This window comes from Pan paniscus, chromosome X (assembly GCF_029289425.2).
Source record: "Pan paniscus chromosome X, NHGRI_mPanPan1-v2.0_pri, whole genome shotgun sequence".
In the NCBI taxonomy this organism is placed as follows: Eukaryota; Metazoa; Chordata; class Mammalia; order Primates; family Hominidae; genus Pan; species Pan paniscus.
In genome coordinates this window covers 122636565-122658718 of record NC_073272.2, presented here as the reverse complement: position 1 = coordinate 122658718, position 22154 = coordinate 122636565, and the positions used below count along the sequence as shown (strand labels likewise).

The window sequence follows — 22154 nt, the reverse complement described above, 5'->3', positions numbered from 1 at the left end:
AGCAGTATCATTTGGAGTTGATTTATGCAGCATGAAACCGGATGGATTAGAGCCCCTAAAATATCTACTGAAGCAATCATCTCCCAGCACATACACAGACCCTAAGTGCCACAAGAAAGATGCAAATGAGGTCCCCAACGTCCCAAAGGGAGGAAAAGCAGATCTACTTACAAGCATTTGTCACGGAAAAACTATTGGAGGAATCCAAGTGATCTACGTGGTAATTCAAATGGAAGGGCTTCTCGGTGGTGTTCTGGTTGGTGTTGTATAACTGCACGGCAAAGCGGAAAGCGCTGTGCTCCTGCACTGTGTTTCTCATGAAAAGTCCACCTATAAGCAAAGGGAACGGAGATTTGGCTTGTGTTCCCCCACACTAGGGCCAGTTAGGAATTGGGGAACAATATAGATACCGGATACCTCTCAATGATACTGGGGTGTGGGATTGAGGATTGATATTCAACCTGTGTGTCTTTCAAGACTTGTGAACTCAGATTTTGGCCAAGAGAAACCTGGCTTTTCTAGACTGAAAAGAAGAGGCTAGAGAGAAGGGAGAAGAGAAGAGGGAGCCGTTTTGGGTTAGGACGATGGAACCAAGAGTGAGACTTGGTTCTTTCTTAGTCGGCAGCCTTCTTTTTTTTTTAGTCGCCCCCCCCTCCGCCCCCCGCCCATCCGCACAGCTGGTCATCTTTTCATTGTGTGAAGGGAAAGGTTGGGAAGAAAAACAATATTGTTCCCCCTGCTACCCCAACCCGTTCCCCATAGCCACCCTCCCCCGTGACAATACAGGGGGTTGGTTCAGTAATGGCAAAAATTCTAACTTCTAGACTTGTAAATACGACAGAAGCCAAGATAACTCCCTCCAGGCGCCCAGGAGCCGGGCTCCAGACAGACACAGCGGCAATTCATGAATTCGTGGTCTGCGTGACTTCGCCGCTTGCCCGCTCAGCTCCTAGTCTCACCCCCGCCTCCTACCCCATCCACCACCAACGCCTGCTGCTGCCCGGGTCTGGGAGATCCAAAGTGGGCTCCACCTCCCCCAGCACCAGCCTGTCTCCCGACAGCCGGAGACGACGGACTGAGCACCCCGGGCCCGGGTTATGCGCCCTGGCGCGGCCAGACAGTCGGCATCACCCTGGGACAACTTCCAGGAGCTGCACGCACGCCATGGCAAAGTCCAGAGCAGCGAGCCGAAAAGCCTCGACTCTTCACCCCCTTGCAGCATCCCAGCCTCCTGCTCGCCTCCGGTGCTCCTCTCGGCTCGGAAAACCTAGCAGTTCACCCCCACTAGCCCCAGGAGACCCTTCTCTTGTCCCAGAGGCTCTTCAGACCAGCCACCTCGTTGAGGCTCAGATTCCCCCCGCCCCGCCCCCCGCCCCGCACCATCTCTGTCCGGTCCCGGCCCCAGTCCCAGTTCCCAGGCCACGCAGGACAGGGACCCACCGCAGGGAAAGCCATGCCGGGGCAGTGGTCTCGGGTGAGGGAGAGCCTGGACCGACGGCTGGCTCGCTTGCGCTTACCTATGCTGATGGTGTTGGGGAATCCTCCGTGAGAATGACCCAAAAGCCCCAGGACTAAAAAGAAGACCGCCCGGAGCACGCTTTGCCCCATTTTCTTCTGCCTGGCCATGCTACGCCTAAAACGAAGCTGACAAGAGCATGGGCGCAACTCAGGAGTCGTCAAAATAATAATAGAAAAAGAAAAAGAATTCGCTGGCTCTTACACCCCCTCCCCTTAACTTGCTCTCGCTCACTCTTCCTTTCCACCCCACACTAGTCCTCCTCCTCCTCCGCTGCCGCCGCCTCCTCTTCTTCCTCTTCTTCTCTCTCTCTCTTACTCTCTCTCTTATTCGCTCGCTCTCTCTCGCTCGCTCTCTCTTCCTTTCTTGCTCCCTCTCTCTCCCTCTCGCTCCCAGGATCTCTCACACCCCCTCCCTTCCCCCCACCTTACTTCTGTCTTCACACCAATCTGGAAGGCGGGTTCATTGGCTGCAAGCTGGGTTTGCCAAAGCGATTTCTCTCCCTATGATAGAGAGAGAGAGAGAGGGAGAGAGAGAGAGAGAGAGAGAGAATAAAATCCTAAAACAGAACAAAACAAGCAAAACACTGAAAAACAAAAATAGAGAAGCAAAAGAAAGAGAACGAAAGAATAAATTATCAAGACAATCTGAGACTCTCTCCGCGCCCCCCCCCCCCCCCCGCAAAAGATGGTAGGTCTAAAGAGGGGGGAAAAAAGGAAAGAGCGAAAAGGCTCAGTGCCGGTGAATTGGGCTCTTCCAATTGGGCCGGTAGGGGGATATTGATCAAAGTTGATCTGACGTGGAATTAAAGCCGCACACCGCTTAGCTCTACTGCAAACTGCAGCCCCGGACTGCAAAGCCTAGGCGCTGGCGTTTGTCAACACCGGAGATGGGATCAATAGAAATACACCACTCCTAACGTGGATCAACCTTTCAAGCTGCAACGTCCTCCCACCCTTTAAAAAAAAATAGCTGCATTGCCTCTGTGTTTGTGTGTCTGTCTTAAAGAAGGGGGGCCTTAGGAGGGCCATTAGTGGTTACTCCGGAGTCTTTGTAGAGACTCAGAGAAGCAGTTCCCATCACAATGCGCCCGAAGATGCTGCGCATGCCCGGTCTCTGCCGCTCCGCTTTTACAGCAGAGATCCGAGGGCGAGTGAGCAACCCCCACCCCCATCCCCGCAGCTTTGGTAGGCGTGTCCCTCCCCTTAAACTAGTGCTGAGGCCGGCTTGCGGGGGCATGGGGTGGGCGGTGCTGGGCAGTGATGGGCAGTATGGGGCTGACTTCTTTGGAGGGCATAGGAAAAAGTATGTGCGTAGAGGTAGTAACTAAAAGGTTAATGAAAAGGACGCTCAGGCTCACTGACCAAGGAGGAGGGAGGTGTGGGAATGAGCTGGTCTGGGGGTGGGGATTGAAAGTTGAGGCTGGAGAAAACTGTACCTAGCTGCATTGATCCCTTGGTGTTGCCTCCGGACTTAGCAGCCTAGGCCCCTGACTGATGACCTCAGAGGTTATCAATTCTTTCTGACTCTTCTTCCCCTCTGCTCTAAGGCGAGCAAAGAACCTATGAAGTCCTACAGTACAGACCGGATTTCAGTGACGGTGGCCTTCTCCATAGCATGCTGCGGATGAACCTCCTGGGCTATAGACTCCTCTCCCTAGCCCCTTTCTCCCGCAATGAGGAAAAAGAATCCTCTTTATCTCTCACGTTTTTCACTTTTACTTCACAGTTACTGTAGAAGGCATGGGTTTTATCCTCCCCACACCTGCTATTTTCCTTTTCATATCCTCTCCTCCTGGTCTAAGTGGAACATGAACTCTCCTGCCAGTGTAAAGCGAACTGATATACATCGGGGATAAAATTGGGAATATACAGGGGATAGAAGGACCCTGGAGCCCAGCTAGAATATCAGTTGCTACAGAACTTTGGATTTGGCGAGACGTAGTCTGGAGCCTGGAACAATGGAACAAAATGGCTTCAAACCAGAAAAATTGTCCTAGGCTCTTCCCAAATTTCTATTCATTCTGATAATGCATAATTTCCTCCCACCCACCACTCATAGAAATCTTTTGTCTCCATTTTGATATTTCATGGACAGGAGTGAAGGAGAAACATGAGAGTCTGGGGAGACTCATCTTTTCAGTGGAAGAAGCATTAGGGCAAAGCGGGTAGCAGAGGTAAGGTTGGTCATCCTCTGCCAAATGTAGACAGGGACATAGCATTATTCGGGAACATGGGCTTAGGAGGCATACACGTCCAGGTTCGAGTCTAAGTCCCATCACATACAGGCAGTGTGTGACCTTGAACAACTTTGTTAATCTGAACCCCAGTTCTCTCATCTTCAAAATGGGAATATTAATATCTTTCTTTATAAGGCAGTTGTGAAAATTAAGTAAGATAATTGATATGAAAGCATCTAATTCAGTGCCTGCCTCAGAGAAAAATCAATAAATGTTAATTTCCAAACTCCCTTCCCTCCTTCTCACCTACTAAAAGTGCCCTCTTGTCCCCCAAGTTTCCTCATGCTGTCATCCTCCTCTCTCCTCATATTTCACATAACTTCAGACTCTGCTATCAAGTCTATGCCAATGTTCCACATTAAAATCTTTCTGTTTTAGCTCCTCAAAAGGCCCGGGAGACAATCTTTACTAAGATTCTAATGGCAGGCAATGACAATTTAATATTAAAAATGCCACATTTAAAGAACCTTTACTCTGTGCCAGGCACTAGGTGTTTCTCCTTTTAGATAACACAGTTGCATTTTAATAGGAGCCTTCAATGCCTTGTGCCAAAGGAACAACTTTAATGAGGAGGTTTTAGTTTTGATTTCATGTGAGTGAACAATATATTTTGTACCAGGAGAAAGTGACTTTCAGCATGTCTCACTTTACTCCTGAAAGTAGCCACGTCCCCATCCATGCTTGGCCAGCCGTAAGAGGAGGTGGAAGAAAAGATCTGTGGCCATCTTCACTGTCATTTGGCTTGAAGAGTGATGAGGGTGGCTCAGTAACTAAAGATGAGAGGCAGAAAAATATTTTGGTGCCTATGCACTTGAAAACCCTCGAAGTCATGAATGTAAATGCCACCCATCCCTTCCATTGTCATCCTCCCCTGCCCAATACCTTTTCCCCCTCTCTTTTATCTGCTGCCACTCTTTCAATTTTTAGCTGTCAGTGGCAGCTGTTGGCAGAGTTGGACTACTCTCATCTGAGCCAGCAGGGGCACAGTGGTAGACTAAGCATATTGCTGTTGGTTGAAAAGCCTGTATAATACATGCAAATTCTTTAGCAATCGATTCCTCACCCAAAAGAGCAGGGAGACACTTTATAAACTTCAACTTTGATTTTCCAACGAGGGGTTAGAGATTATACTAGCAGCATCATAGCCACCAGAAGTTGCCAACAAAGCCCCAAACCTAGCTCTCCCTCTGTGGTTAAGAGTATCCCTGCTGAATTTAGGATTACCTGCTAGCCTTAGTACCTATGATCTGTACTTTTAAATGAGCTCTATGATATAGTTTAAATAGCAAGAAAATAACCATTGCAGTTTTTATCAAAAAGTAAAAAGTGTACTTCTCTTCATGAGCTTTGTGCTTGTTTCAGGCTTGAGAGGTGCACTTGGATAAGCATAAAGAACTGTTGGCCAGTGGAATTCTAAGAGGGGATCTATACCGTACAGTGAGCCTCATACTTGCCAACTTCATAAAAATCAGGAAAACAACAACAGAAATCATCCTATTTCATTGGAAGGAAACTGCTACACCCTTCGAAGAAAATGAAACCAAGATACTATATCCTTTGCCTAATGGGAGCATAATTTCCTAACCATTTGACTTGATACTTTGATTTCTTCAACAAACATTTATTGACCACCTACTATAGGCAGACTTTGCTAAGCACCAGGAATGTAAGGAAGCAAGGAACAGTTTCTGCTTTTCATGAATGTCAAGTTCAAAGGAGGAGCAGATGTATTCACTGGCAATGACGATGCAATATGGCAAGTGCTCTGAAAATGGTAAGCACCAGGTACCATGGCAGCGCAGAGGATGGTGTTTAACTATCTGAAACAAGGTACTTCCCTTATCCCAAACCCTTACAAACACAAGATAGAACAAAGTGGTTTCTAAGTACCCGTCTTGCTTTTATGTTTGATCATCCTATGATTCCATGAGGTGAGATTATTTTGGGGTTAGAAAAACTGTCCAAACTTTAGCCTAGACTCTAATAAAGGAACTAAGCTAGATACAACTGATTCTTTGTGGCCATCTTTTGCACTGTCACTTCCAGATTATTTGGGAAGAATAGAGAGTTTAGCCACATCTGGAGATTCAGGTTGGGTATGACTTCTAAGAAAGCTTAGGTCCTCTGACCTACTTCTCTATAGTTCCATTTTCTCCATTATATCACCCCTCCAGAAACCTCTGTGGAAATCTTCTATCTAAGTGTTGGCCTCCATGTTGTTAAATAAATCTACATCCCTGAGAAGCTAAAATTTCAGACACAGGCCTAGTTGGAGCTGCTTCTGTTGGAAGTGTATCTATGAGTCAGAGGAAAAACCTTATTAATTTGGATTTAATATGTCCAGAAATCGATCCACCGAAACTTCTAGAAGGAGACAGTTACACCAAGTGAGTAGTGGCTATGGGAGCAATTGTTTATCCTAAATCATTTTCAGATTAGCTTGCTTTTTATACATAAGCATATTTAGAACTCCATGTTTTCCCTGAAGACATCCCCAGGAGCCATTTGGAGGAGCAATTAATTGGAAATGACCTGGTATTTTTTGTACCTCTCTTCCAACACCTTCCTCTCTGGACTAAACACTTTCACACCACCTCCTTTAAGCACCCTCAGGGTTAGTGACCATGCTTTGAATGGTCCCATATCAGTTAGAATACTTCATGCTGCAGACAAGAACAAATCCACTAAAACTGATATAAACACTAAGGGAGACACATTGGCTCACATAACTGGAAGGGCCAAAGGTATGGCTGACTTGAGAATTCATTAGACTCAATAGTTCAACAATTTCATCAAAAACCTAATTTCTTTTCCTCTCTCCTTTCTGTTTCCCTGAAGATGGCAAAATGGCTGTAGGATTTCTTGGCTTCATGTCTATGTCACATCATCTTGTATTAGTTGGCAGTGAATCATGTGACTATTCATGATCCAATCTTGTGGCCAGGTAATGCCATGCTTAGGCCTGAATTACCTGAACCAGTAGCCATGACATAGGGGACCAGGATTATGACCCATCTGTGCAGTTTAGTGTAGGGTCAGTCTTCCCACCACCACCAAATTACATGATTGATACACAATGAGGGAGAGAGATATGGAGGTTGGGAAACAATCACAATAACCACTGACATCCCTGTCTTCCTGAAGGCCTGCTCCCTGGGAATTGTGGGTGGTAATAATTTTATTCTTCAAGTGTCTACAGGCCCCTGAAGACTTGCCAAAATGGTTTGTCTTTGGTCTGTTGTAGGTAGACTCCTCAATGGTGAGATCCTTCTGTTACTTTAGTAGCTCAGCCCCCTAAATTTAGTTCAAGATGCATCTGCCTGATATTTTAATTCTGTTCTTAACAGAGTTATGTTATATTGAGAGTGCAGGGTGAGAAACTAATATAGAAATAATTTCTTTTCTAGGCAAATAGGCTTCTAGAGACTTTCAGGTAAAAATCTAGAGATTCCTCCACACATTCTCCTCAGGATAAGCAGAGGTGTCACTCTACAGACTATGAAACTGAGGAATCAGAGAGGTTAAGTGAATAGCCCAAGGTCATACAGCCATGTGTTAAGGATTGGCATTTCTTATCCCTCTAGGGCTTTATTCACCAGACCAGAGTTTCCTTCATGCTGTGATACTGAGGATGTGGATAGAACTGAATCATAATAAATACATTCTGCTGGGATGGTTACATCTTAGCAAGTAATTATCCCCTGGTAGACTCTGAATGGGCTTAAAAACTGTAGATGGAAATCACATGGCTTCAGGACTCCCACTTCTCACAAAGTGACATTCTTATAAGCTGCAATGTCCCTCTGATGGGAAGTGTTAATTTGTTGTGAATTATTCCAGGTTACCTCCCAGAGATAATATTGTTGACATTTTTATTAATGTATACCATTTTACCCCTCTGGGAAAGTTAAAAAATGATCACTGGGAAACAGCATAGGCAAGTCAGGGGGAAATTAACCCCCAAACTAAAACTAGCCCCTCCTCCCAGCCCTACCTGGGGAGGGGTTGCATGTTTGAGTAGATTTGAGAGTTCTAGAGATGTTGAGGAATTATTGGTGCCAATTGTTTGAGGAGTTATGCTTTATACTCAACTGGAAAAATTTCCATTTCTTGAAGTACTTATGAAAATTGGAAATTGACTCTGGATTCTGAAACTTACATGACTGGAGGTTAGGAACTGAGTCAGCATCATGCCAGATAACATCATATGAAGGCAAATAGACTTTTTCCCCATTTTTGAGGTGCATATATGTGTGGGGGTGGTGGTGATGGGGTTGGAATGAGTGCAGTACACATGTTAGATTGAATGAGAGCTCTAATTATTCACCCTTTCCCGAATTCATATCTTTATCATGGCCTCATTGTGGGCAGTTTGTTTTCCTGCCCTTTAACTTGACCATGTGACTTGCTTTGGCCAATGGAATGTGGGAAAAAGTGACAGTGCACCAATTTCAGCTTACATCTTAGGAGACCTCACACATATCTGCTTGCCATCTTCAGCTCTGTCAGTGCCATGAGAAGAACATGCAGCAGCTAATTTGCTGGCCCAAGAAAGATGAAAGACATGAGTAGCAGAGCAGCTCCAGTTGACTCATAGACCTACAGTGAGAAGCAGAGCCACCCCAGCTACTACTACCTGTAGCAGCACTACACTGCTGGGGCCAGTCTAGATCAGCTGAACCCCAGCCAACCTGCCCATCAGTGAGGAATAAGTGACTGATGTGGTTTTAAGCCACTAAGGTTTGGGACACCTTGTTGTGGAGCAATAGCTAACTAATACAGCAGGCCTCTGGCCGTAATATATTTCTATGAATGGTCTAAAGCTAGGGTGATCATATATTTTTGTTCACCCAAGACCATTCAGTTTATGCCCATGGTCTTGGGACAATTATAAGTGCCCCCTTTCACCGGGATAAAAATAGCTCAGTTCAAATGCGAATTTCTGTGGTCAATCTAGCTGAGACAATGTAGATCTTATATGTGGTTGCTTTAAGGGCCAGATGGAAGACTTGCTATCTGCTTGTTTGCTATTTCCACCTCCTAATTTCTGCTTTCTAATTTGTCAGCTGGGGATTTGAGTTTAGCCATCTTGAGGAATAAGGTATTTTTAACACTCATTTAGAGGTAGGGAGTTTTGGGTTTCCTGCTTTGAAAGAAAATTCAGAGTATTTAGGGGAATAAAAAGATAACTGGAAACATTTGAATTTTAAGATACTTGCCTGTGGCTAATTCTTGAAGAGGAATTGCAATTGCTGGTTTTCCTAAAGTTTAATCTGTTATAATATGTGTGCTGTGGGCATATTCCGTTGAGTCTTTGTGACATAAATTTCATGAACATAATATTTTGAGGAAAAAGAAAAGCATATTAACCACTCCACATTTTTCTGGGCAATTACCCACAAAATTAAAATTAGTAGTTTTATCCTTTGAAAATACAGGTATGCCCTAGTTTTAAAAAATCCAATATGTGGAACTAGAAATTTGGAAGGAGTTTTGTAGTTTACTAAAAGATTTGCCTAAGTTTTCCTTTAAGTAGTGAACTGCTCTTGTGCAATGGTTATCAGTCAGATGTGATTTTGCCCCCTGGAGGACAAGTGGCAATGTTTGGGAGACATTTTTGATCATCGTTCCTGGCAGTGTAGGGTGGTGCTACAGGAATTTAGTGGGTAGAGGCCAGAGATGCTGCTCAACTCCTTATAATGCACAAGGCAGCCCCAAATGTCAATAGTGCCACTGTTGAGGAACCCAACTCTTATGTATTCAGAATAGGAGTTTTAGAAAAACCAAATAGGTATATACACACCTTTTCAGAAATGTGAGTATTGAACTAGGAATCTGAAAACTTGGATTCTAATAATAATTCTGCCAAAATTACTAGGAATGTGACATCAGGCTATCATTTACACTCTCTGAGACTCAGTGATTTGATCTGTGAATTGGGGATACATCTTATTTATATCTCCAAATAAAGCATTAGAGAGAAAAGGAGAGGGGTGAGGGAGGAGGGGAGTGAGGGAGGAGGGGGATAAGGGGAGAGGGAAAGATCATTGTTACAATACACTTAATATTGTGCTATTCAGGCTGGTAAAGTTGATTAGCTCAAATCATAGAATTACCAGGAAATGTGAACTTTCTAAGAATACTTCGACTGCTTTTACTTTTCTCGACATTCTACAACTGAAGAAATTGCAGCAGGGCAGAATATCTGTCACTTCCCCAAATCCAATGCAAAAGCCAAAGCTGTCTGACTTCCTATGCTGCCTTTTTTTTTTTCATTAATTCCCCGCAAGTTACCTATAGTTCCTGTTACTAGTTATCAGTGCTTCAAGTAATATTATCCTTGTATTATTGTTAATGTTCTTTTTTATTTTAGAGAAAATACTAACCGAGAGGAAGCAGCAGTTATGAAACTATCTCTACAGTGATCATCAGAGCTCAGGGTTGGGCAGAAAGCTGGTTTCTGCTGAGCTACCAACACTTAGTTGGACTCAAGGGTGAGAGAGTGAAATGGACTCTAAGTAGCAGCAGGAAGGAGGGAAACTAAGAACAAGGCCTATACAGTGTTTGGAAACTCTTCAGGGCAGACAGGACTGGCTACATAATTTGCAGGGCTTAGAGCAAAAATGAAAGTGCTAGGCACTTTCTTGAAACATTTTTAAGAATTTCAAGACAGAAATGGCAGTGCATTAATCCAAGCATGAGCCCTTCTAGCATGGAGCCCTGTGTGACTGCACAGGTCACACTGAGGGCAGTGCCTACTATAGAGAAGAATGAGCCAGTCTGGAGCACCTCCCTCTTCAGTTACCTGGGCCCTTGACTCCAGGCCCCAGGGAGGAAGCTCATTCACTAAGGACCCTGCAGGGTCCACAGGAAATGAGGCGGCTTCCTCTAGGGAGGTACAAACAGTTCCTCACTGCTTCACCCAGCCTCCCTCAGTGGGTTACCCCAGTCCCAAGAGAAGTTACATGTTGCAGAACAAGAGACAATCACTGTATCTTGGCAGGAAATCAGCAAAAGAGTGGTCTTATAGATCCTACCTGCCCTGCTATCTAAACTCAAATTGAGCTCCCTTGGGGGAAGATTATTCCATATACAAAGGCACCACACTGGGAAACTCTTTGTGAGGCAATGCCTTTAAAAACAAAACAAAACAAAACAAAACAGAAGAGAACAAAACAAAGCAAAAACAAAGCAAAAACAAACATTTCCTCCCTCTTAATATAGTGTTTAAGAGCTTAGAACATTATCACATTTTGATAATAACGGGAAAGCAGTGACTCTTTCCCAATTTTGAATTTCCTTTACTCAAATTTCTGGTACACACAGATTAACTTGGTACTTTTTCCTGATGATGGCGATGATAACAATGATGATGATGATGAGGAGGAAGATAACAACGATAATGAAGGCAATGATGATCATGATGATGACAGTGATGATGATGGCTAACATTTATTTCTTACTTCATGCTAGGTATTCTACTAAATGGTTTAAATGTATTGTTTCATTGAACTCTTACAACAACTCTTTGAGATAAGTACTATTAGTATCCCCATATTCCATTCAAACCAAAATTAGAAGCATTTCCTATGAACCTTAAAGGAAAGAGATGCTGAAAAGCATCTATTACACAAGAGATGTTAAATGGAAAGAAATTGCGCAGTTCCTATTATTAACAAGTTAGAATGTGAAAAGTGTCATTGATTTTTCCTTTTATTATAGGATGCTTCCCTTATTGTATTTTTTTGTGAACACAAAATTTATTTTTAAATGCTTTGTACAATGCTTAGTACCCAGAGGCTTCTCAATAAAAGTGTGCTGAATGAATTAATAAATGAGGGCTGGCCAGGTGCAGTGGCTCACATCCTAGCACTTTGGGAGGCTGAAGAGGGTGGATTGCTTGAGCCCAGGAGTTCGAGACCAGCCTTGGCAACATGGTGAAACCCCTTCTCTACAAAAAATACAAAAGCTATCTGGGTGTGGTGGCACATGCCTGTAGTCCCAGCTACTCAGGAGGCTGAGGTGGGAGGATCACCTGAGACTGGAGAGGTCGAGGCTGCAGTGAACCATGATCGCGGCATTGCACTCCAGCCTGGGCAACATTGTGAGACTCTGTCTTAAATCAATCAATCAATCAATCAATCAATCAAGGCTTTTGTAGGCTCACTCAAGATCTAAATTTTCGTATGGAGTTTCAAGAAAACACCCTAAGCTCTTTAATCATGAATACTGCCAAAGGATTTTGAGAAACAAAATTTTATGGTTAGAGAAGTACCCTGTGTCTTTATTTCAAGTAAATTATACCTGTGATACCAGCTTGCCCTCTTGATATGGTTATAAACTAAGGCATCATTACCACCACCTTGTGGAAGTTTCCAATAATTGCAGACAAATTACCCAAGTAGAAAGCCACAGAGATCTTGACTATTGAACCTTACACTTCTCCTCCAACACATTACTTGACTTTTGCTCTAGTTAGATTTCTGGGTAGTAAATTAAAGCAATACATTTATGTGTCCTTTACTTTGAGTGACCTCAAATTCTTCTTGGAATCAGGAGCAGCGTGGTGAAAAAATACGTGAATGAATGGAATGTTTACATTTCCAAACTAACCCATTAAAAAATTATAAACCTTTTACTGTCTTTCTAAAGAGGATGAAACTTGAGGGAACCAACTAATTTGGTATTGGAATACACTGTAACTTTATATGTTAACTCTAACTAGATATTTTGCTAACTTTGTTTATCTGTTTAAGATTTTGCGAGCTCCATGAGGGGAGGGATTTTTTTTTTTTTTTGGTCTGTTCTGTTTACTGCTGTAATCCTAGCACCTACAACAATGCATTGAATTTAATGGATGCTAAATATTTCTTTTTCAAATGATTGAATACATGAATTAAGTCAAAAGCAAGATCTAATGATGCTTAACATAATGGTACATACATTAGGAGGAATACAAGGGAGAAAAAGTTTCTGATTGCATGGATGAACTGAAAAAGAACAGACCCAAATGCCCTTCTGTCTGGGAGATTAGATTTGGCAAACTCTTAGATAGCAGTGACCATACGTTATACTTAGGATAGTGCCTCTTGAGGTGCAGAGATGGTGGAGAATAGTGGAGGGTGGATCTGGAAAGGGACAAGGAAAGAATAACTTTTCTCTTGTTGCCGCCTCACTTATAAAACTTACTCATCCTTTCCCTCTTCTTTTCAGTATTTTGTTTGATAAAAGTGATTCGTATATTCTACAAGGTACTTGGTGGAAAGCAGTCCTTGTGTTACTATTAAGGGACAGATGACAGTTGAGAAGAATTGAAGGTCTGAGTTAGTATAACATTTCCTGTTTCTCAAGATTGTGGAAATTGGCTGACTATGTCTGTAGCTGGCCACAACATGATAAGAGGTTGGGTTGCAAATGCTGAGAAAATGGAAATGGACGTCAGCAATTTGCTTCTATACCTTATAATATGGGCAAACCTTGCTTTATGCAATGGGCATACATCTCAAAATTTAAGTGGAAAATGAATTTAGATAAATTGAATCCTATTTTAAATCCAGGACAGGTGCTTGCCACTTAAAGAAACCCTGAAGCAAATCATTTTTTGAAGTTAAAAAGTGGGCTATTTTGTCTTTTTTGTAGTTTCCTTCATGTTGTACTAAAAATAAAACATAGTCCCCTAGAATTTAGAGAGTAGATGCTTTTGAATAAAAAGTTGTGGTTTTGAGATGTTTATTTTTCAAACCTTCTCTGATACCAGAGCTTAAATGGAAAATATCTAGTTTTCTGAAATCCCCAGTATTCCAATCTAGTATCTTTTCATGGTACTTCCTTTTTTATAATTGCAGCTTTCATTTTGGATTCAGGGAGTACATGTGCAGTTTGTTACATGGGTATATTGCATGATGCTGAAGTTTGGGGTAGAAATGATCCTGTCACCCAAGTAGTGAGCATACTACCCAATAGGTATTTTTTCATCCCTTGTCCCCCTCCCTATCTCCCCTCTCTAGTAGACCCCAGTGTCTATTATTCCTTCATAGTATACTTCTGATGTAGGTTCAGAAATTTCCCAGTTTTATTTGGGACAAAGTTGAAGTGTTAATAAAACATACATAGGTATTGCCATCTTTGCTCCAAATTACCACCGATCACTTCTTCACTGAAACCTTGGATGTACAACATAAGCTATAAATTTCATGCCAGGGGGAAGAAATTGTAGTGTGAGTTATTATTTATCAAGTACTTTCTATGTGCCAGGCATGTGCTAAGTACTTTTATATATTAGATTATCTAATCCTAATAGCCCCCTATGAGGTAAGTACTATTATTACTTCAATTTTACAGCTGAGGAAATGAGTCACGCAGAGAGATTGAATGGCTTGCCCAAGGTTACATAGCTCTAAGTGGTAGATGTGAAATCAAGTCCAGGAAGCCTCTCTGTCACCCTGCCTCCACGTCATTATCTCTCTCTCTCTCTCTCTCTCTCTGTGTGTGTATGTGTGTGTGTGTGTATGTGTGTGTGTGTGTGTGTGTTCTGTTCTGAAATCCCAACTAGTATGTGTGCTCCCAAAAGGCAGAGAATGGATAGCTGCCTCTATGCCATACAAGCTCAGTGGCCACTCAACTACCATTGTAGACTGATTGGGAAAAACAAACACTTGAAAGAAAATTTTGTTTTGTTTTTAAAAGTTTGTCTCTCTAGCTTAGCTAAAGATAATTTACTTTTTCAAGGGATGGAGGGAGTACTGTTCACTTCTCTGAGAAAATAGTTACTTACTGAATAGCAATCTCATGCCCTGGAAGGGTTAACTTTACTGTCTGAGAGAGGACAAGGCAGTGTGTATAGTGGTATACTTGTCTTTTTCCATCAGAACCATGGTAGGTGGTTTAAAGGAAGGGCCACTCAGCCTGAGTTCAAAATACCCCACTCACAACTAGTGTTAGACTGATTCGACCTCCTTGGGTCTCACCATTTTCATCTGTACAATGGGGATGATAATAAGTAACAGATCCTTCATAAGGATGCTGTGAGGATTGAATGAGATAATTAAAGTACATCGAATTATGCCTGGCATGTAACAAATGCTCAGTAATATTAGCTCTTATTGTTACTAGCTCCAGGCCCATAAGCATATTTTAGCACAGGTTTCTCTGAGCTTCTTTTGGTTCTGGGGGCTCTGAGAGAGTCCATTTTGCTAAGTTGGAGGAAGCAGGAAAGGCATTTGCATTTGCAGAAGCTGTCAGCATTTGAGTTTGTTTAGCCCTGACAAGAAATGGCTTCTTATTTTGAAAACAAAGGAAAAATATATTTTTCAAGTGAAGAAACACCTTTAAAGGCGTATAAAAATACCCAGAAGACTTATTAGGCAGAAAACAGCTTTCATAGAGCAACGTCGTAGTGATTGAGGAGGAAAAATTGTCAACTGTAAGAATTAGATTGCCCTTAATGGAGAAGCAGAGTTGGGCATGGCAGAGACCGCTAGGATGGGTGGGGGAGGGGGAGGGCAGGGGGAGGCAAAAGGCTTGCCAAAGAGCCACGGAGATTGGATTGTGCCAGTCCAGAAACCACTTGCCAGAAGAAAGCTGCAGTCGCTTTCACCCACTGCCGCTCTGTGGTAATGAATGCATTTTTGATTAGCTTTGCTGATTACCTGCTCGCTATGCACACAGCAGAAGATAGAATAGCAGAGGCTGGGGCTCTTGCTTAAGACTTTAGAGGCAAGCGTTGGTGGGAGGGCTTTGATGCTCTTTTGTATTTTTCTTTTCCCATCTGCTCCTCAGTGTACATTAAAATAACACAGGCTTGTTCTGGGAGCAGCCAAGAGGCCAGATTCTTAGTTTATTTCCCTTACACATTGGTGCTGTTACAGGGAAATAAAAACAGTACCAGAGGGGCAAGGAGCTGCACCAAAGCCCCCATCCACTTTCCTCTGATTTCTTTGTACCATTTAACTCATCCCCTCAACCACAGGAGATGGATGTCTTTGCATATATTGAAAAAGAAGTTATGTCTTTGATTTCCTAGATACAAGTATTTACCAAGATATGAGAATTAGGTGTGGAAATAGGTTTGAGGCTCAGAAGGCAAAGTCTCTAAAGATTTAGTGCAATTTGAATGGGAACATGAACTTTCGGAAGGAAAAACACAGGTTATCAATTTGAGAACAATTTCCTCTCTGGTGCTGTAAGATGAGAACTAGAGTCCAATGTTTATAATCAAATGAATCTTTTTTATTTTTTAACACATTAGTACAGCAGTTTTGTTCATATTGTATTTTCTCTGTGCATGGGCTATTAATTGTTTTTGGTTGTTGTAGTTTCTGTTCTGGACTAAACATTGTATGAGGCCTGATCTGTTTCTAACAAGGTGAAGGCTAAATAAATGGCGAGACTCATCTATGAATGTCAGCCCAGCCTGTGACTGAGTGATACTGTCTAAAGCAAACACTATTTTCTCTTTTTGGGTAGGAATGGAGGACTTGACAGCTGCTTGAATACACAGATCAGGGCTAGCCCTATGTGTAGGAGCAGTGAGTGAGTGCTTCCTTTGAGGGGCTTCTAATGCTTCCATTTCACCTTTTTTGTATCTTCACTAGTAGCCTCATTGTGCTTTCTGAAATTCCTATTTTCACCCACTCCTTTGGGAAGCACTCTGTTAAAATGGTGATGCTGCCTACATGTGATGCATACTTCCCATTATTTCTACATCATGGCACACAGGCAGCTCCTCATAACTGGAGTTAATAAGTTTGGAATCTGGCCACTCCAGATCTTGAGTACTGAAGGGAATTACTAACTGAGCACACCTCTGATCTTTTATATGGCCACCCTTATGAAAGATCACCAGTCATTCATAAGGGTGACCATATCATTTATGATCAAATCTGGGACACTTTGAGAGTGAAAGGAGGCACTGTTAATAATTAAGCCAGGACATGAGACAGACTGTATCATCTAGGAAGTTTAGTCACCTCAGTCAATTATACCCTAACCTAGGTTAGTTTCCAAGACGAGCCCTACTGAGAAAAGACCTCTGAAACGTGTACTTTTCTAATCTGTTTGCTCCATTAGTCATTTTCCTTATCTGTCTTTCTATTTATATAGCTAGGATCACCTACTCTTATTCTGTTTTTCTCTAGTCTCCATTTCACAGACGAAGAGACAGATATGACACTAAATGATGTTTTATACCCTAGTTTTTGTCAGAAGTGAGTAATTAGGTAGCAACAAGGCCATATGGGACCCACGGGTAAATTGGTGATTTTTGAATCCTCACTAAATTTCCATTTTGGTATCTTCCTCATCTTGTTTACCGTCTTTCTTTCTCTATCTTCCCAGTGCCCATGTTCCCTCCCATGTCCAGAATTTTCTTTCTTTGCTCGTATCCATTAAAGCTTAGCTGTTCTTTATAATATTTGATTCCTTCGAGACTTTGCCTTCTGTTGAAAAATGAATGCTAAAAATTTAACGTATTAGCTTCTCTAGGAAGTATATTCACATTTAAATAAGGGACTTCTGAAGACATAACTGTGTTAATCCAGTGAAACAGTGATAAAGGTGGGAATTCAGGCACCATGGCAACAGGGTGTTTTTCTGGTTGGAAGACACAACCTCACAGTATGACCTGACTTATACCACATAGGTCCTGTCTTGGTCAGGGCTTTCAAAGTTGGATAAGCTATAATACCCTCAACATGATTTCTGCTGCCATCTAGATGACATGCTCTATGGGATTGTGGCATAATTTTAGATTTACTTGAATTTATGAAAAGCCAATAGAATGCTTTTTATAACAGTTAAAGTTGTTAAAAAAAGTAAAAAAGTAAATAGTCCAGGTTTGTGTCTGATCTGCTTCAGGCAGGAACATGAACTCACTTTAGAGTGGTAGAGATCTAGAAATGATTGTCTTCCTTCGAGAGTAGAATTGCCCTTTGTCTTTTTGGGATGATGAAACACAGATTGCCTGGTGAATGGGCAAGCACTCTTAGAACTAAAATTCTCAGCCCTCTGTTTTAATATCTTCCCCATCTACATCCCTTTGAAACTAAAATGTAAAAATCAGGATCAGGATTCTTTGGGAAATCAGCTTTAAAGGACACATAATTTATTTATTAGTGTTTGTATATATTTGATATCCTACTAGTCACCATCTAAACCAACTAGTTGATTCTCCCTGTGGATGTGACATTTGGTCATTCATTAACAAATATTTCTTGAGTGCCTACTACGTGCCAGATACTGTTCTAGATACTGGTGAACAAGATAGACATAGACCCTGCTCTCATGAAAGTTAAATAGACAAAAAACCAAACAACTAACAAATATAGTAACAACCCATTTTGATTTGTTTAAAAGAAAACCAATAGGATGTTTCCATAGAGAAAAGAAAGTGAGGACCAACTTTTGAGTGCCAGTAACAGAAAGCCAAACCAAAATTAGGTCAAATTATAAGGGATTTATTACACACTGAATGAGAAGTCTGGAGGTAAGGAACCCAGGGTTAATTCAGATATACAATATAAGTTTTATGAGGGACCCAGACACATTTCATCTTTCTATTCTACCATCCTTAGTGTATGAGTAATGCTTTATTCATGGTTGTAAAATGTCTTCCAAAATTGTAAGCATCACATGTAGACACATAACAGCTAGTCAAGGGAAATTGGTGTTTAATTTTCTGTGTCTCTTTCTTTTTTTTCTCATCAAGAAAGGCCTTTCCAAAAAGGTCCCAAGTGGACTTCACTTTGTGTCAAATTTGTCAGATCTGCGTCACATGCCTATCCCTAAACTAGTCATTGACAAAAGTGCATGATACGATCATGATTGCTGGAGACAAATTGCGATTTACCAGCTAGAACTGGGAAGGGGCCAACCCCCCCTGGCCACATGACAGCCATATCCTTGAACAATATTATCATTGTCCTAGAAAATAGTAAGGTGGATGAAGGGTACCTGCTATAGGAGAAGTCAATATTTTCTGCCTTTGATAGGGCACTCAGGAAAGGCTCTTTTGATGAAATGATGTATTAACTGAGACAGGAAGGATGAGATGGATTCAGTCAAATGAAGCTTGAGAGATAGGACATTTCAGGCAGAGGGAAGAGCCTATGCAAAATAACTGAGATTGAAAGAGGTTGGCATCTTTGAGGACCTGAAAGAGGACCAGTGTGACTAAATGTAGCAAGTAATGGGAGAGCTACATGAAATGAGATTTGGGAGCAAGGCAGAGACTAGAACAATTAGGACCTTGTAAAGTGTGGCATAGACTTAAGATTTCTTCAAAGTGCAGTGGGAAACCACTGAAGGGCTTTAAATAGCTAAGGGTCATGACCTATATCTTAGGATTATTCTTGCTGCTATATTGAAAATGAATTAGAAAGTTAGCAAGAGTAGAATTTGGAGACCAATTAGGAGATTGTGGCAATGGTTCAGGCAACAGATGGTGGGGGCTTGGAATAGGGAGATAGAAAAATGTATGTGGAGAGAAGTGGAGAGAAATATTTTATAGGTAGAACTGACATGTCTAATGGCTCAGAGGTGGGGCAGGAAGAAAAGGGAAGAAGCAAAGACATTTTCAGGGCTTTTGGCTTGAGAAACTAGGTAGATGGTAGTCTCCTCCTCTTCCTCCTCCTTACCATCCACTTTCTTTTAACTGAGATGGGAAGTTCTGGGCAAGGAATAGGCTTTGACAGAAGTGGGAGTGTTGATCCAAGAGTTCTGTTTAGATATTTTAAGTTTGAGATAGTTGTGAGATATTCAAGTGGAACGGTCAAGTGAGTAATTGCATAGGAGACTCTGCAGCCCAGATGAAAGATCTGGGCCAGAGATACATATTTGGAAGTCAGCAGTGTAGAAATGGCATTCAAAACCAGAGAAATGGATGAGCTCACTTAGTGAAAAAGGTTAGGGTGAACAGAGGAGCGGGTTTAGTGCTAAGTTCTAAAGCACATGAACTTTGAGACACTGGGGGAGATGAAGAGAAGTCTGCAAAGGAAATTGAAAAGTAGAAGTCATTGAGGTAGAAGGAAAACCAAGAGAGACTAAGTGATTTACCCAGGGTTACACTGCCATAATCTCCTCTTAAGGGCTCAGGAAAATTATATAGAATCTTTTGAAAGGACAGAGTAGATAAGAAAAGGAAGAGGTAATTTTATACACATTTTAAAAACATTGTTTTCTTTCTTAATATAAATACTGCAGTAGGTACTTCTGGTTTCCGGTCTGACAAGTAAGGAGCTTAGAAGTTGCCATTGCTGTTATAGCTTAGCAAGTAAAAACCTGAAGAAACTGAGAAGTCAACAACTCTTATTAGATCTATTAGAGAAGTGAGGTCACAAGGAAAACCACTGCCCCAATAACTGGAGAGACAGACAGGTGGGTATAGAGAATCACAACCTATAGAAGCCCATGAGCAGAAACCTTTATGGGAACCAATAACAGGGTAGGAAAACCTGAACTGATAATTGGCAAATTTCTGGAGACTCAGTGTGGGTAAGTCTGAGAGTTAAAAACTCCAGGGGACTTACTCATAGGAGTTCCCCACACTTTTTTAGGTTTTACCTCCAGAAATTCTATCAGGTCCTCACAGTGAATTTTGGAGAAAAATCCCCTTTTGCCTCTGGCAGGGAAAGGAGAAAAGGAATCATTTTGAAATACACCAGAGGACTCTGTGCTTCCTACCAAGGTTTTCCCTCAAGCCAAACTATTTTGCCAGAGCTTAACCTTTTGGGGTTTCATCAGAGCTTGACCTGTTTTGGGGAAAGGAAATACCCAGCTTTGGCTCCCTCTAGCCATCTTGTCCCCACTAAGGGGGTAAAAATCTGAGAAGCACTGATGAAATTCACCGTCCAGGAGCATAGGCTCATGAAAAAACCGAGACCTAACCGAAGGCCTATTTACTGTAGTTCCTTTCACCCAGTTCATCATGTATACCTTTCAACAAAAAATTACAAGGCATACTAAAAGGCAGAAAAACAACAACAACAAAACAAAACAAAAACAAAAACACATTTGAAGAGGCTTAGCAAGTATCAGAACCAGATTCAGATATGGAAGGAATGTTGGACTATCAGACCAAGAATTAAAAAAAATAAACAAACTATGATTCATATGCTAAGGGCTTTAGTAGAAAAAGTAGAGAACATGCAAGAACAGAGGACAGTGTAAGCAGAGAGATGAAAATTAAAGAATGAAAAAGAAATGCTAAAGCTAAAAAGTACTATAACAGACATGAAGAACGCCTGTGATCAGCTCATAAGTAGACGGACATTATTAATGAAAGAATCTCTGAGTTTGAGGCTATGACAATAGAAACCTCCAAAATTGAAAAGCAAAGATAAAAAAGACTGAAAAAAATAACAGAATATACAAGAGCTGTGGGACAACTACCAAATGTGTGACATATATGTAAGGGAATGCGAGGAAAAGAGAGAAAGAAACTTGAACAATATTTGAAGCAAGAATGACTGAGAATTTCCCAGAAATTAGTGTCAGACACCAAAACAAAGATCCAGGAAGCTCAGAGGATACCAAAAAAGATAAATGCCAAAATAACTATACCTAGGCATATCATTCAAACTTCATAAAATCAAAGATAAAGAAAAAATCTTGAGGGAAGCCAGAAGAAAAACAACCTTACTGATAAAGGATCACAGGTAAGAACTACATCCAACTTTTCTGAAACCAGGGAAGCAAGAGAGAGTGGAATAAAATATTTAAAGTGTTGAGATTATATTGAGATATGTCCTTGTATGCCAATTTTGCTGAGAGTTTTAATCATAAAGAGATACTGGATTTTGTCAAATGCTTTTCTGCATCTATTGAGATGATCATGTAATTTTTGTTTTTAATTCTGTTTATGTGGTGTATCACATTTATTGACTTGCATATGTTAAGCCATCCCTGCAGCCTTGGTGTGAAACCTACTTGATCATGGTGGTTTATCTTTTTGATATGTTGTTGGATTTGGTTAGCTAGTATTTTGTTGAGGATTTTAGCATCTATGTTCATGAGGATCATTGGTCTGTAGTTTTCTTCTTTGGTTATGTCCTTTCCTGGCTTTGGTATTAGGGTTATACTGGATTCATAGAAGGATTTAGGGACGGTTCCCTCTTTCTCTATCTTGTGGAATAGTATCAGTAGGATTGGTACCAATTCTTTAAATGTCTGGTAGAATTCTGCTGTGGATCCATCTGGTCCTGGACTCTTTTTGTTGGTAATTTTTAAATTAGCATTTCAATCTCACTCAACCCACAGCCAACATAATACTGAATAGGGAAAAGTTGAAAACATTTCCTCTGAGAACTGGAATAAGACAAGCAGACAAGAGGAAGAAATAAAGGGCATACAAACTGGTAAAGAGGAAGTCAAACTGTCGCTGTTTGCTGATGATATGGTCATTTA

General features: G+C 41.5%; 1 protein-coding gene across 5 annotated transcripts in view; it reads right to left on the bottom strand.

Annotated features, from left to right (window-relative positions):
• GRIA3 (glutamate ionotropic receptor AMPA type subunit 3) overlaps positions 1 to 2622 on the bottom strand; it is a 307596-nt gene extending 304974 nt beyond the window's left edge. Inside the window, exons 1-4 of one of the 5 annotated variants that reach the window (XM_008976733.5) lie at positions 2498 to 2622; positions 1948 to 2019; positions 1518 to 1644; positions 172 to 330 (exon numbers count right to left, since the gene is read on the bottom strand). In XM_008976733.5, the coding sequence (XP_008974981.1) occupies positions 172 to 330; positions 1518 to 1626 (268 nt within the window). In that variant the 5' untranslated portion in view covers positions 1627 to 1644; positions 1948 to 2019; positions 2498 to 2622. Of the gene's footprint in view, positions 1 to 171; positions 331 to 1517; positions 2201 to 2497 lie in introns of those variants that run through there. The other 4 variants (XM_003823129.4, XR_004668776.3, XM_008976734.4 and 1 more) reach the window with 4 other exon arrangements.
• Between the last annotated feature and the right edge of the window lie 19532 nt (positions 2623 to 22154).